The sequence below is a fragment of the Nesoenas mayeri genome (genome assembly GCF_963082525.1).
Source record: "Nesoenas mayeri genome assembly, chromosome: 2".
In the NCBI taxonomy this organism is placed as follows: Eukaryota; Metazoa; Chordata; class Aves; order Columbiformes; family Columbidae; genus Nesoenas; species Nesoenas mayeri.
Window position 1 is genome coordinate 52,829,187 of NC_137543.1, and position 16,679 is coordinate 52,845,865.

General features: G+C 37.8%; 1 protein-coding gene across 1 annotated transcript in view; it reads right to left on the reverse strand.

Moving 5' to 3' along the window:
* DLGAP1 (DLG associated protein 1) overlaps positions 1-12,807 on the reverse strand; it is a gene marked incomplete at both ends in the record, with an annotated part of 143,117 nt that extends 130,310 nt beyond the window's left edge. The window contains one exon of the mRNA XM_080338618.1: positions 11,851-12,807. Coding sequence (XP_080194744.1) covers positions 11,851-12,807 — 957 coding nt within the window. The remainder of the gene's footprint in view (positions 1-11,850) is intronic.
* Positions 12,808-16,679: the final 3,872 nt, after the last annotated feature.

A 16,679-nucleotide genomic window follows, 5' to 3' on the forward strand; every position in this document is an offset into this window, starting at 1 on the left:
TTTCCAATCAGTTTTCAGGCAGATATTAGATATCTAAGTCAGAGTATGTAGACAATCTGTGAATTCTCAGAGGACAGGCACTTTAAGCTGTTTGTTTAATATTTTATTCATTATGCTTTAGTTAAAGAAAAAATAAATTAGTGAATTAATCTTTAATGTGCTTAATAAAATATGTTAGTATAATGTTAAGTTTGGTGTCTTTAACTGAGAAAAAGTCAGAGGAGTTAAAGTTACAAAGCCCATAAGACATTCATAATTCAGGCAAGCTGAACACTTTAGTTTTATTAAATAATAGACACACTGTTAAATTTAATACTGCAGTTTATAGCTGCAATACTAGTGATGAGATACAGTTGCTGTGGGCACCACAAGTCTGAAATTCTTGAGTTCTATTGTCAATAATCCCAGACATAAGCACAATAGCTTTCATCCTAAAGCTGCTTAAAATGATTTACATATGACAAACCAAGTTTTGAAGGTTGGTTGCAATACATTTGCCACAAAACTTTCTATTTACACATCCAAACACTGTGTAACGTCCTGAGCTTGATGGGGTGATCTGGAGGAAGTTTCCAGTTTGAACTCTGCTTGCTTAACGAAGTAGGGCAGCTTATGAAAAAGAGCACAGTATGTTTTTAGTAGCTCTTCCACCTTTTAGACACTCCATTTGCAGAAAAAAAAAAAAAAGAAAAAAAGCTGTGTTTTTCACACAGAGACCAGGGACAAGGCAGTTTCAGGGAGTGCCACGAACCCACTGCCCAGCTGGTGTGTTGGAGGTTACTTGTCTGGACAAAACCAAAGAAAATGATACAAATGCAACCCAAGTCCCATTATCATATTATGTTTTTAAGGGTAAACCCTGTATCTGCCAAAGACAAAATGATGACTATGGTTAGAGAATCACCCAGATTTATAGAATAGTCTAAAATAAGAAACCAGATATTCTACTAATTTCAGTTTACATGTTGAGGAAGTCGGAGTGTCTGTACAAACTGTCTTACCTGCCTAGACCTGCAGTAGAAGAATGTAATTGATATTTGATTTCATAGAGTCAGGAACCCTGATTTAGGAGTAGAAGAAACCAGTAAGACATCATGTAACTTGTAAAAAGTACTTGTAATGTAAAGAAACGCTTCAGAAGTAGAAGATCTTTTCTTTGGCTCTTAACAGTTGTAATACTTCTGAAAGGATCTCAGAGCACTGTCTGTGTATTACTAGGGTAGGACAAACAACCCTTAAAGATCAGAATTTCATTTTATTGTACCTATTTTGCTCTTCAGAAAATAGAGGCAGATAAAATATCAACATTTTAATACTTCTGTGCCAGTAGTGAAATACCTCAAGGAATACTTAGTAAAAGAAGTGACCTGATTTTCAATGTGCTTCTTTTGGTGCCTAAAAGGAATGGCTGTAACAGCTCAGAGCAAACAATCCAATCTACTGTCACAGTAAAGTGTTTCACATCATGGGAAAGAAGTAAAACATAAAGCCCTCTCAAAGCTACAGATTAGGAAAATAAAATTGATCACGCTATTTCCTGTATTCTGTTTCTATACATATAGTATTAAACATACTGTAGTGTGCTCCCTTCTGTTGATCTGGAAAAATGCTGGGAAAAGCATCTATGTTAACCTCCGACTCTTTTATTTATTTATTTTTTTCCAGTCAGGAGGTCTGCACAAATTTTCCCACAGGCTCTTACTTCCTTTGAATGGCCAATATTCTATCTTGCAAGGCCACATACTATACTGCACACAAGTGCCTATGTATGGTATCTTCTGCCTTAGAGGATTAATCGCATTAAAACTGACATACCTGAGATAAAGCTGTTTCATGTTTTTAAGAAAGTCATATTACCCTGGCAACACGATTTTTTCAGGATGAAAATATCAAGCAGGAACATCACTTGCATTATTGTTTTTAGTCTCATGAAAAAGGAGGAAGAGCTAAACTCAGATCTAACAACGAACATCATTGCTTTTATTAAAATAGAACTATTATTATTCTCACTATTGCAGTAATAGCAATCCTGAAAACATTTCATTCTGCAAATGATCTGTAAGACCATGTACAATTCTTCCTTTCTAAGCCTAAAAATCAAGAGTGCACTTACAGAAAAAGTGCAGTGAAACAGAACACCCTTATTACTTGAAAATGCATAGAAAATATTCAGCAAAGGCCCCTGAGCCAGGCAACTCACTGAAACTTAAGACTTCAGTATACACCTAGAAATAAAATATTTGTTACAAGTATGAAAGCTAAGCCTGATTATAGTTTCTTTCTTCTCATTTAATGGCAGAGATAAGCTTATTTTGTAAACAGAACAGATTGTACATATTATGTATTGCCACTAGCCAAGATCTTAGTTGGATTCAGCTTCATTTAATGTATAGATCACCTGTCTTGATATTTTACTAAATTTATGTTGCTCTGGAAGTGTTCGTACTTTGTTACTAGTCAAGCTGCATTGACTGGTCAATTCCTTTAATGCATTTTTTTATATAAAGAAACTGGATTTTTATAATAGATAGTCTAGGTCCCCAAGTAAAGAAACTAAACAAACAAGTATACTGCCCCCCCCAGTTTTCAAACATTTATTTCAAAAGTTCACACAGAAATAAAAACAGCATGTAAGGACAAAGGTAAAGAAAATACTTTTAATGCAATTTCTATAGAATAAAATCAGACTCTCTAATTCCCTTATTCCCTTTTTTTTTTCTTTCTCTTTATAATTTTTGTTTTGTTTTCTCCCCCCCTGCCTCCCCCAAACTGTAATTAGCTTACCTTATTGGATGAAATAGCAAACAGACTGTTTCTATAGCAAATTAAGTTCATTATTGATCTCTAGTTTGATTTGGTTTACTGCAGCTGAAATCATTAAAGCTTCTCCCTGTGCCTTGCCAAAGCAATGTGGATGACTATGGAAGTAAACACTAGGACTGGAAGGAGTGGCTAACCATCGCTCACAGCAGTAGATTTGTAACTTTAGCTCTCTATTAGTATGCAAATACTTAATGAAATGAAATCACACAACTGAAGAACAATGCTTAATGAATGCTCAGTGCAGATTTTCAAACCCATGCAATTTGGTTTTCTTAGCCGTTATTATGCCTCTTCTGCGTGCTGTTAAGGAAGTTTCAATTGCCATCTTCCTCTTACTAAGCCTATTCCTAGCACTCATGAATATTGAATTAATCAGAACAATAAAGATGAGTAGCATTTCATTCTATCAATGTGCATGCGTTAAGAATCAATCAAGTATGCAAAAAAAAAAAAAAAAGAAGCCTTAGAAACCTTCAAGAAAAATATATGTTTAATAAGCTTCAAGAGTTTTCAAGAAGGCAGATAGGAAGGTTGCTTCCATTTATGGCAATCTTAATATTATCACTATCTGCAGCAATGCAGTTATTATTTCAGGAATCAGATTCTACTATGAATTCATTTAATTTAGCCTACTTATCTCCATATTATTTTACACAAAGAGCATTAACAGCCAAGACAAAGACCCTGTCTGATATAGAATACCACTTACTCAATCCTAAGTGCCCATACCTTGCAGCAAACCTGCAAAAGCAGTGTGAAGAACTGCAGTCTTCACATAGCAGTAGTTTGGGAAGCCTTCTATACCAGTATGAATCCTCATAGAGTAAGTCAATACACAAAATTCTTCAAGCACTGCTCCCATTTATAATTTTCATTGATCAAAAGGTGCCTTGACCACTGGCTTATCAATCTGATTCACATCTTGTTTTATGAAGAGGAATGTATGTCTCCTTGCACAAAACAACCAGGTCTTGATTCCAGATAATTTTTTTCCTTCTGCTTTACACACAAAAATCCAACCAACCATGAAGAAGGCCACGTGAAATATGACAGTTCCAACCAAGGGCCTTGCAGCTTCACAGCCCCAAACACATTCTGCAGAAAGGAAGCCAAACAGCAACAACCGTATCTATTAGCTGAAGGAAACATAACTGAAGGTCATACGGCAGGACCTTCAGCCAGGACCTCAAATTGAGACTGCTTCAGTGATACTCATGGATGATATTTTCTCTGTGGCAGAGGGCAGACATTGATTCTCATTTCTCTCAATACCCTTGAAGCTTTCAGTGCAGGTGGCTATAGTGACATATGTCTCCTCACCTACATAGGGATGACTGTCAACATGAATACCAATCCTTGAAAGGATACTTTCAATTAATAGTAATGGAGAAATATTCCTTCACTTCTAGACAGGTTCTTTTGGGGTGAATCAGTTCTCTCCCTAATCACTTCACCACCTGCATACAGTGACCAATTGGCATCAAGTGCCAATGCTGTTAAAAGAGATGTCATTTTACCTTTCACTACACATGACCATAAGACCACTGTCAAGCAGCCAGCAGGAAATTGGCTCATGGATGGAGAACATGTAGCTGATTCTGAATCCTTGGAAGAAAACAGATGTGGTGGGGAGAGCACTTTGAGAAACAGCCCTTATGCTGTTTCTGTTGGCTGACTGTAACTGGATAATCTCTGGTGCTTTGCTAATGTTGTGCTCTTGCAGGCAGCAACCGTAAGTAATGTTAAGCTTTCATCTCCAGCTGGCTATTAGTTTCTGTCACATTTTAGTGTACAGTGGCCAGACTTTGCTGAAACTTCCACCACACTTTCTTTTGGATTACAGCAATGAAATATACCCACCTAAGAAGCCTTCACTCAGCTTTAAGGAAACCCTTCTAGTTTCAGAACATCATAGTGCATCTTCTCAGTGACTCCAAACTGCCACCTCTGCACTACAGTAGTGTACCACTGGATATCAAATCAAGGTCATAGTCTTGACTCTCATCTGCTGGGAACTGAATTGTTACACACCAGGAAATCTCAAAGACTTCCTAATAAACTGATTAGCAGGCTGGTGTTATGTCACTAAAGCAAACTTAGACACAAATTTATTTGCATAAAAGACTCTTAGAGACAATTCAAAGTCTCTGGAAGCCCTGGCCTATCGGAATCATCACAGTGCCTTATCCAACTGCATCACTTAGCCTTTGGTGAGAGAAATACAGAAGTCATATCATCTCTTTGCCCTTTGTCCAAACAAGACAGTCCATGGCACAGACTCAGGTTAAGAGGATGAAAGGACAAAGAATATTCAACAGCTTCATGTTCTTGTTGCTTAGTTCACTAGTGGCAGAAGCTCAGCTATGCAACAAGCAGAGTGCCAGAGCATTTGTAGGGCAGAACAGAACCTGGGGACAGCTGAACCCAGCTCAAACCACTCTTCTGGTACTCTGGTACTCTGGTACTCTGGTATTCCCCACTCCAGACCTGTACTACAGCTTCCATTTTTGAAACAAAAAACCAATAACAGGATGTAGGAGAAATGTTCCTTACTACTTTGCGCTGACTGAGAAAAACATATTGCCACTCAGTGTTTTTTTCCCATCTACTTTGCAGGTCTCCACCAGAAAAGTTAGTGATCTCAAGCTCAGATCCAGATATAAATGATCCTCTTTGCTAGATTTGGCTTATCTTGAAGGTGTTGGGTTTTTTTTTTTTTTTTTAAATTGAAAATAATATTAGAATTCAGACATATATGGCTACAGAAACGGGTCAGATCCAGGACTGAGTCATATCTTATTGATGTTTATCTGAAAATGAAGTGAAATAGATACCAAATGCCAGCTATCATATGCAGCCATAATTTTATAAATGCTTCTGACATAACAGTATGTGTAACATAGTGTCACACAAGTATGTTGCTAAATCCTATGTATGGTATGCTAGCAACACAAAATAGAGATCCAGCTGCCAGAATTATATCCATTAACAGATGTGCTATTAGAATGTAGGGATGTTAATATAATAGAGTGAACCAACAGTAACTCTTCAAGTTATCTAAAAATATAATTAGTGCCAGTATATTCAATACGAAGAAGTTACAAAATGGCGATAAAACTGAAGGACAGAAAATTGCTACCTAAGGCACATGGGCAGGTAAAATGGCAGCTAAACGTGAAGTACTGACATTGTTGTAGAATAGCTTTCTTAGTACTTACGTGGCCCCATTACTGCATTATGCAGACACCAAAGGTCAGTCCAGGTTTTAATTAAAAGAATGAGAAAATAGCAGTTGTTAAGGTGAAATATGAGGTAAGATCATTCTCACCAATTCAGCCGACAATTTCTTTCTTTTTTTTTTTTTTTTCTTCTTAAGGTAAATTAAAAAACTGCAAAAATGAGGAGGACGGCTTCACTGAAATACTCTCCTATGTACTTGTCTTGGGTAAGTTTGCATGTAGGCTAAATAACCAATATGTAGCTTCAATGAAATTGTTATTAATGTATTTTTTTGTAAATTAACTATTTCTGATTTTATTTATATTTTCCAAGTGCCTACAAATTCTCTAACTTCATTCAATATTCATATTGCCCATATTACAGCAACTTATAATCTGAAATAAATTATATTTCCATGAATTATATTTTTTCAGTTTTAATGTTCTTAGATACTAATTTATTTTAAAATTCAAGGACATTTAAGAATTTTCAACTGTTTTCATGATTATTCCACTACCTGGAAGCTGGCCTAGAATACATTATAACATTTGACATTTCATTTAACAATTGTTCAAATTGTTTTACTAGCTTTACTGAGAAGTATGTTTCATATGAGCTCAGTAAAAATTTGAAACTTATGCCTCATACGCTTTGTAGTTATGACTGGAAAATTGAAAGTGAAATTACATATGCTTCATTCATTTTTATTTTATAATGGAATAAGAGACAAAAAGGCAGGTCTTCATATATATGACAAATGGAAGATCAATATTAATGGATTTTAAAATACAGCTTCCACGTAAATAAAAAAGCATACTGAAAGATTGATTTGAATATGGTAGTTGCGACAGAAACAAATGAGGAAAAAGTAGAGAACAGCTGAAAATGCAAATAATTGCTATGAAAAGCCCAGTATAACTGACCCAACATATGTTGCTGTGTCATAAGGATAAACACTTAGCAACTTAACATACCGCATTAACAAATTGTAGATACTGGTCCTTATTAGCACCCTGACCAAGGGCGATGCCCTGCATCTGGCCATCCATGGACACAGGCACAGTAAGAGGCTGGGATCAAGCAGTATCTCCTAAGAAACTGTGGAACTGACTTGTACTGAGACTGGAAAGAAAGTCAATCTAATGATACAAGTTTCTTAACACTACTCATTATATAATCATGCACATTATAGACAACTTTCACACAGGAAACTGAGCACATTATGAATCAGAGCACTTTGCCACCAGAAAATTCCTATTGCACTCAGAGACTTGGCTTTTTTATTTTATACTATAAAGACTGGGGAACAAGATGCTGGAGAGCAGGTCTGTGGAGAGGGATCTGGGATTTCTGGTCAATGGCAAGTTGAACTTGAGCCAACAGTGTGCCCTGGCAGCCAAGAGGGCCAACCATGTCCTGAGGTGCATAAAGCACAGCATTGCCAGCCGGGCAAGGGAGGTGATCGTCCCACTCTGCTCTGCACTGGTGTGGCCTCACCTGGAGCACTGTGTGCAGTTCTGGGCAACACAGGATAAAAACAGATATAAAGCTACTGGAGAGTGTCCAGAAGAGGACTGCGAAGTTGGTGAGGAGTTTGGAGAGGAAGCTGTATGAGGAACAGCTAAAGTCACTTGGTTTGTTCAGTCTGGAGGAGAAGAGACTGAGGGGAGACCTCATTGTCGTATACAGCTTCCTCACAAGGGATGGAGGAGGAGTAGGTGCTGATCTCTTCTCTCTGGTGACCAGTGACAGAATCTGAGGGATTGGCAGGAAGATGTTCCAGGGGAGATTTAGGTTGGACATCTTTTTCACCCAGAGGGTGGTGGAGCACTGGAACAGGTTTCCTAGGGAGGTGATCAAGGCCCCAAGCCTGCCAGTATTCAAAAAGAGACTGGATAATGCCCTCAGACACAGGATGTGAATTTCGTGGTTGTCCTATGCAGGGACAGGAGTTGGACTCAACAGTCCTTGTGGGTCCCTTCCAACTCAGGACATGGTATGATTCTATGATTCTATGACAGTCCCCCACCAAGGGACAAGCGGTGCAAATGCAGAGCTCAGATGACCGCATCATTGTCTGCATGTACTGCACTTTGGTTTTCAGAAGTAAAATTTCCATCCTCAGCCCCAAGTGACACAACTGACTTCAGTTTCATCAAATGGGTTCAAAAGAAAACATATGGCTGACCCACATAAGCAGAAGAAAGGAAAAATAAGAAAAATGTTATCCTTTATATTTTTCTGTGTTTCTTAATGAATGGACCAAGGACAATGGGCATAGTAATTACAGGGAATACTGAAAAACAAAACTATAATCATAGACAAACTCTGAAGTGTATTTGATACTCTGTCAGCTTCAATAATAATGAATTCATAGAAAACAAGAGTGTAAAAAATATCTACTTGTGTATTTAGACCCTATTGTTCACAGAAAATGCCCACTGCTTACATTTCATCTTCAATAGTTTTGCTTAATTTTAATTTTTCCAGAGGAGAAGCTACCAGAGAAGTGGAGGCTGTCCACTGTTTTATATATTATTCTCTTAAGGGAGGGAGACCATTTTGAAGAACAATTTTGAGAAAAAACAAACAGTTCCTTCTCACTCTCCTTCAAATTTGCCTGACTGTAAACCTGAACCAAATAAAATCACATTTCTGAAGTCAGAAGCAGCTCAAAAGAAAGACCTTATCTTTCTGTTATCCAGCTCCTCATTCTTGAAAGGAGAAATCAGGAGAAAAATACAATTTCATTCCCGTAAAGCAGGTGAGGTTAAAAAAGTTTGCTTGACAGTCTTTAGACTAGTCCAGGAGCTAAAATCTCTGTCTGAAGACATAGAGCATTGAGCCAAACCTCCTCTAGACCTCCAAGGATGGATACTGCATGTCAGCACCTGGGTTGGAAGCAGAGTCTGCCTGGGTAAGGAAAGACTGTGCAAAGCAGGAGGACTCTGCACTCAATTCAAGTTCCAAATTATGAGAAATAAGCCCATCTGTAACATAAACTACTGCCAACTCCTTCCACAGAACACTTATGTGGCAAATATCACACCAAGTGAGATAATTGTTTGTTATTTCCATGTCTTTACACTGTGAATTTATCCAGATACTTTTGTGATAAAAGTCCTTACCAGCAAATGTGAAGTCAATGTCATCTGTGATCTCCAATATACTCAGATCTACCAGGATAAAGAAAATAACCCTGGGTAGGCTGAGTTGAAAGAAAGTCACTCCTTCATTGTATTCAGATACTATCACAAGAAGAGGTTGCAAGAAGAAAACAGTTGCCTCTTTCAAGGATCAGAGTTTGTCCTGGACCATAAACTGCAGCTTATATTACAAGTGAGTTGATAAAAGCATCTATTTAATGTTTAATGAGTTAAAGCAATAAATAAGTCTCATAATAATTTAAATAGTCATCAGAGTTGTCCAGTATTGTAATGAATTTGCTGTTTTCATCTAACTTAGTGCATTTCTAATTGATCTAACATGGGGCACCAGCCTTTCGGTACAATGATGAGAAGGTCATCAGGAAGATAACAGATATACAGAATACCTCTGCAGCCCACTAATGGAGTAATACTATGCTGCTGTTAAAATATACTTATATTGCAAGACAGCCAAAAGGCCTAAAGTAGATTCTGCACCCCATTGTGCTGGGCACTGTGGAAACACAAAACAAGCCCCAAAGGGCTTGTAGTGTAAAAAGATAAATGATATAGCAAAGAGAAAAGCAATGGAATGCATTTGAAATAGACTGACTTTTTAATATCTATATCCATTTGTCATCCTTTTAAGCTGCCAAGAGAGGAGAATAACCCTGACCTGCTTCCTCAAATCTAGCCTATTCTGTTTGAATCCTATTTCTAATGCTAATTGAAGCCTGGTTAAGATTTTCTTTTTTTTTTTTTTTTTTTAAAATAACAATTTAAAACCAATTACATTTCCCTGGCTTTTACAAACAAGCATACAATTAGAAAAAATGAAATGAAATGAAATGAAATGAAATGAAATGAAATGAAAACCAAAATAAAACTACCAGTAAGGACGGGAAACAGAATGAGAATTTAGTTATTCTAAGTGAGAATTTAGTTATTCTAATTCCTGCCCTTGACAATTGTTGGACATATTTTCATACAGGCACAGATAATGTCCTCTAATTCCACTTCAAGGGTCTATTCCTGTCAGTTAAACATTATCGAAAAGTCCCTAAGGAGGTGTTCATTTAAAGCTGATGCTGGCACAGTTTTTTGCTCTTTTTTAGCCATCTGGTCACATACTGAATTGTCAGCTATTTTATCTAAACCTAAGAGGAAGATTGAAGAAGTAAACAAAAACATCAACAAAAGAAATCTCAGGGTCCAAAGTAACCACAGCAATCAAGCCTAAAGTTATGCTTTCTTCTCACTCACAAAATTCAGACAAAAGAGGCTTAATTTAAAAAAAAAACTTGAGGCTATTTTGAAACCCCTCTCCCTCTCCAGTCCATACGTAGAGCTGTAAACACACACTGAGCATACATATTGTGTGCCCCCTGCCCCCCCCCACCACCCCCCCCCCCCCCCCCCCCCGCCTCTCCTAACAGTTAATAGAAAACACACAGATCCATTTCTTTATGTTTAAAACTTAGAATCTCAGAGGCTGGCATTAAATATTATTTTGCATGCCATTCAATAAAACCTTTTAAGATCAATTTTTAAATGTGGATGCCTCAGTCCTACGCTTTCTCTACGTACTGACTTAAACAACAGAATGTGGAAGCTGACTGTCTCATTAAAGCACCCATATGAGAAAACTTGCTACAGTTTTTATACAAATAGACAAGAGTCCCACTACATTAAAATGAAACCAAATTGTTTTAGCAAACCTCTTTTTTCCTCATGGTCTTCTCTCTTCTCTGTGCAACGTTGTTCCATCTTACACATACACTTAGATGTGCCATCAGTGCTTCGTTTAAAGTGCATAAAAGCTATCCACAGCTCTCCTAAGGCTGAAACACTTTTAATATTTTCTGATCTATGTTCCTGCCACAAACATTCACCAGCAGTATGATAGCTCCAAGAGCAGACATCTGATTCTTGACATTTAAAGATACAATACTGGTGAAAAATAGTGACGCTGTATTAACTGCAAACAGCTTGTGAGGGAGTAGGTGATGTACTCCTAAAATGTATAATCAGAACAAGCAATAATTGCAACCTTTTGATTTTTTATTTTTGACTCAAAGCCATGTGAAAGAGGAATAGCCAAATAAACAAATCTGGACATGTTACAATAACTATTTTATGAGAATTTGTATTCTATGGCAAAAAGGAAAGAAGGTTGTTTTCCTGCTGGAGAAAGTATTAAGGTACCCCAAAGTTTCTCAAAAGGGTCTCAAAAGCTTTCATAATAAAATAAGCAGTAAATGAAGGCAAATCTTGAAATTATAGAAATCAGAGAATTTGTATCCTGGTAACATTCGGTTAATTTACATTGTAATGCTAACTGCAAGTGCTACAACATCAAATTCTCTACACTCCTACTGTGATTGCCTTATAAATTCAAAAAGTACACAGAAAGGTCTTATTTTTCCCACATGAAAAAATTAAGGCTGTTCCTACACGAACTGTTTCTTTCAAATACTGAATGCTGGGGGAAAAAAAAGAAAAGAAAAAACCAGATTTATTTTTAATTTCAGCAGCATTACCCCTTGCTTGGTGGTCAGTGACCTCTCAGGAAAGGTGAAATATCAGGGCAAATCTCCATCCCCCACAAACAAGTGAAACAAGGCAGAGCACAGTTAACAGCAATCAGCTCTCCACACTGTACCTGGAGGTACTGACATGACCGTTCCTGCTGACACGTCTCTGCCTTCACCACTGTCTGGTCCATGTTAACTGACGCTTTCTGGTAAACTTCACGGGCTCTGCTCACAGTTAATGTAGAGGACCAAGAGCTTTTCTTCATTAACTGGGAGTCCAGATTCACAGGCAGGTTTGCACAGGTAGAGCATTTGACATCATTATTGCTTCTGGATGACTTCACAGTATGTTCGCTAATAGTATTATAGGCTTCCATAAAGTATTGGGAAGAAGAACGATCAGGACATCTTCCCATGGTCATGACCCCACTGGGACCGTGATAAATGCAAACGTCATTGTCCAAGTTGTCATCTGAACTCCACCATCCTGATGCATTGGATCTGGGCTTACCTTCTGATCGCCTTTCTTTACTCTTGCTGCGCTTCCCATACCTCATAGTCTGTGACTCCTCCGGGCTCGCTTTGCCCCCATTGACGCTCCCCTTGGATGGTCCCTCCAGTGAATGGGACTTGGTAAAGAGCTTTTGGACAGAATGAACCAGATGCCGGATCCTCCCTGGGCTGTCACTGCGGTGCTCCATGGCAGTCCGCTTGTACTGCAGAGTGTGGTATCCATCCCGATTGAGAGGCAGCTGCCGCTCAAACTGGTCCAAAAGGTTGGCAGGAATGCGGTTGGTCTTGTTGGCAGTTCCGTGGGGCACCAGAGCACACTCATCCTTGAGTTCGTGGTGGGAATTGTAGTGCCTCCGGGGAAACGTGCTGCTGGCAATTTGGTCGTTGTAGGGCACCATGCACTCTGCCTGAAAGGAGTTCCTTTGAGTGTAGTAAGGGTGGTCTGCAGGATGGGGATCCACTGGGTTTAACAAATATGGCTTCCTGTCCGGGTGGTGTGGCAGACTATCACATGGAGGGTCACAGGCAACTCCATGATGATGACTACGGCTGCTAGATAATCCCTTCATCATTGATGTAAAGCGAGTCCCAAAGTCATCTAATATGTATGGCTATGTAATGCGCAGATCTCAGAGAAAGACCTAAAAGAACAAAATACAACAGAAGTCATAAGATATCCAAGCTATGAGAAAAAACCAGCTTGTACACTTTGAGTATTCATTGTTTCTTATTGTAAAAATAATTGGAATAAATATTCTCTGATTCTTTTTATTGCTTCATCTCTCTCATGCCCAAACATAGTAATAGGGAATAGATAAATAACATACAAGAAACATTATCTTTTTCCACCACCTGGAAAACAGATGCAAGAAATTTTTTTCTGATATTAATTTCACCATTGCCACCATTCCCCAGCAAAATAAGGATCACCATCTACCCTCTTAAAACGTCAGTCCTGAAAACATTTGTGGACAGGGGCCTCCCAGGAGCCCTTAATTGCTCATCTGTATGTTTTCTGAACCAAATAAATGCATTAAAAATGCATTAAAAATATCATGTCCTTGAGGGCTTTTCTGGGTTACTTTTGGCCAAATAACAAGCGTGGTACAATTAATCAGAAACTTTTCTCTGGCTTCAATGTCCATCTGTTCATGGCTCAAGTTGACCTCCATGTTGTCTGCCTAGACTTTAAGCATCTCGAGACAATATCAGAACATTATTTCTGTAAACTCTTATCAGATGAAGAATAAAATTGTAATATATTTCACTAACACTATCAGAATGAAGCCAAACCACTTAATAAGCTATATATTTGGGCTTGTTGCATTCACTGTTTACTTCCTGCTGTTCATAAAAAAAAAACCCAAACCAAAACAAACCAAAGAATCTTACTCTGGTAATACACGGTTTGGTTTTATTTTCCATAATTTTTCAGAGGACTAAGCAGTGTTTAAATATCTCTGCCTACTCCCTCTACCATCAGGGGAATTGGAATAGCCAAAACATGCACATTGCTATAACAGTGTAAGGGATTTCAACACTTAATACATGATTGCAGTTATTTGGCCCTGAAGTGACTCACAATGTTATAGACTATTGAATACTACAAGTTGAAAATGAAAATCTTCATCACAAGTGATATATTTACCACTCTGTTTGAAGCCAGATCTCCTCATTTCAGCTCCTGCCACTCGCAAAAGACTGAATGTGACTGCTACTGCAACCTCTGAGCTACTACTATATAAACCGTGGGGTTTCAGATGTGGCAAAACATTCTTTTGGTGCTGTCTCAGCTCCTGATGGGCAGAGGATACCCTCTTATACCACACACAACTGAAAATGGGAGTCACTCAGATACTTCATTCCTTTCCAGTATGGCTAATTATGTCTTACTTTTGGAAATGTCACCCTTGAGATCTTTCTTGGAGTATGGATAGACATGCATAGCAAACAGTTTTCCACTATGTTCCTCCAGTGTTCTCTCAGATAAAGTTCATGTTTTAACAGGTTGTAGACGTACCTACTGGCAAACTGGCAATAATGAAGTTTTCTAGAATAGAATTAAATTAATGTCAGTCTGGAAAAGCTTATTCTGCTTTTCATCAGAACATATTTTATATTTCCTTCTGAATCTGTGGTGAGCTAAAGAGGATTTTTTTTCAATATGCTTCAAAGCTAGTGTGGATGTCCTGCATTTTACTCCCCCTCACAAAAAGCTCTTGAAATTTTCGAAAGGGATGAGCTCACTGGCTTATCTAAAGAGGAGCATGGCTGAAGGTACTTTCAAAAGCACAAAAATCAGGCCTTGTCAATTATACTGTAGTGGCAATCCTTGGCACTTCTAAAGAGCATTTTATATCCTTACCAGCTCCTTTAAAATGTGATCTATTAGACTGTGTAATAGAAAAACAACCAAAGGGATGTAACAATAAAGCCATTACTTGGATCACTGAAAATTTGACTTAACCAAAAATATCTTGTCAAGAAGAATACCATTAAAGGATATAACCAGATAGAAACGACCTAGTCTCTGGTATCTATGAATGCCTTTCACAGTTGAAGTTTTGTGAAAGCAAGACTTCAGTCAGTTAATTTTCATCTAAATCTATTTACAATCATGCAACAGTCCTCAAGATGACTGATAAATTATCTTAGGGCTTACAAAAGGCTAGTGTGTCATGAGATTAAAAACAATAAAACCTTGCCCCAAAGATATGAGAAAGACAGAGAGACGTAAAGTGGGACATGTCCAGAACCAGTGATGTATTTTCATTTTTAATTATCTGAATGGTTATGAGTTTTTCATTTTTGTATACTGTGGAAAATAATACATGTAGACAAAGAACAGAAAAGACCAATAATTTTCAGAATAGTGAAGTCATGACAGGCACAGGGGATATAATGGAATTATTAAGAATATGTAGTCTTAATATATTGATGAAGTAGAATGGCTGGGATGAGGAAACACTTAGTCTGATTTATAGGCTGGGACAGAACAGTGTGGAACATCTTGAAGATAAAGATGAGCTTAAAAATGTAAGTATGGTTTGACAGATGAGAGCAGCAGTGTTACCAGCTGTGTTTTAGAGAGACTGCCAATATGGATGCTGAGGAGGATGCGCAAGAAGTCCTGAAAAGTGAAAAAGCTTATGAAAAGTGACATTTGTCAGTACAGAGAGAAAGGGACAGGTTTTCCATAAATTGTGGAGGAAGATATAAAGCTTGGCTAAGCACTGATATATGAGCTTGGATGGCAAGTAGGATGGTGGAAATGTTTAGGAGAAAAGATAACATTTAGTTCTACACCCATTTTGAGTCTGAGCTGCCAATGAATCTTCCATGAGGAAGTACTGGAAAGAAAAAGCAGAAAATAGGATGATCTACCCAAGAGGAATCAGATGAACAGATATAGAGAATAACAGAGAAAATATGCTCATGGAAGCAAAAGATCACAGAGTTACAAAAAAAGAAAAAAAAAAAAAAGAACAAAGATGATAAATCTTTGTAGGAGCAGCAGATTTAAAAGAAGAGGAAAAAAGAAGTAGCAAAGACCAGAGTGACAGAAAAAACAACGTGAAAACAAAATGGAGCAACCAACCTGTACGACAAAAAGGAGTGATGGTAAAGGCTCCAAAACCCTGGGAGAAATTGAAATTCAGAGTAAAAACTGTTTATTCTCAACTCTTAGACTGCTGTATGCATTATGGAGGGCTTTTTTTTTTTCACTGCAACATCATTGAATATATTTATTTTATCATGTATCAATTGTGATAAACACCCATGAGTATTAACTAGAATGTAGCTATACTTTACCTTAACTATATTACTGCTGCTACAGTGTTGAAAGCCTAATGAATTAGAAAACAAATCAAGAATGTACCATAGTGTACTTTCCAGGAAGGAAAGAATAAGTACAGTATGTACCATACTGAAGAAAGGAGTGGTGCTTTTTGTAAATATTTAGTGGACAGATTTTCTGCACATAAAAAACTCCAACACAATTCCTAAATCACTCTCACACCTCAATCCCTCTTTCGTATGTTAATACACATTTAGAAAAAATACCCACAACACTCAACAGCAGGGGTGCCAAACTCGTTTTCACTGGGGGACACATCAGCCCTGTGGTTGCCTTCAAAGGGCCAAATGTAGTTTCAGACTACTCCTACATTTGTACTGTCCGAAAACTACATTTGGCCCTTTGAAGGCAACCACGAGGCTGATGTGGCCACCGGTGAAAATGGGTTTGACACCCCTGCTTAACAGACTCTGATTCCATCAGTATTTTTCGAAAAATATGCAACATTTTCCATAATTGTGTTAGCTGCACCAATCAATCAATGTTTAGTGCAATTAACAGCTGGAGAAAGGGCTATCTGATTGTGCCATGAATGGCTGAGAGGGAACAAATTAAGATTTTTATTGTATTGTTATTTCTTGGCCA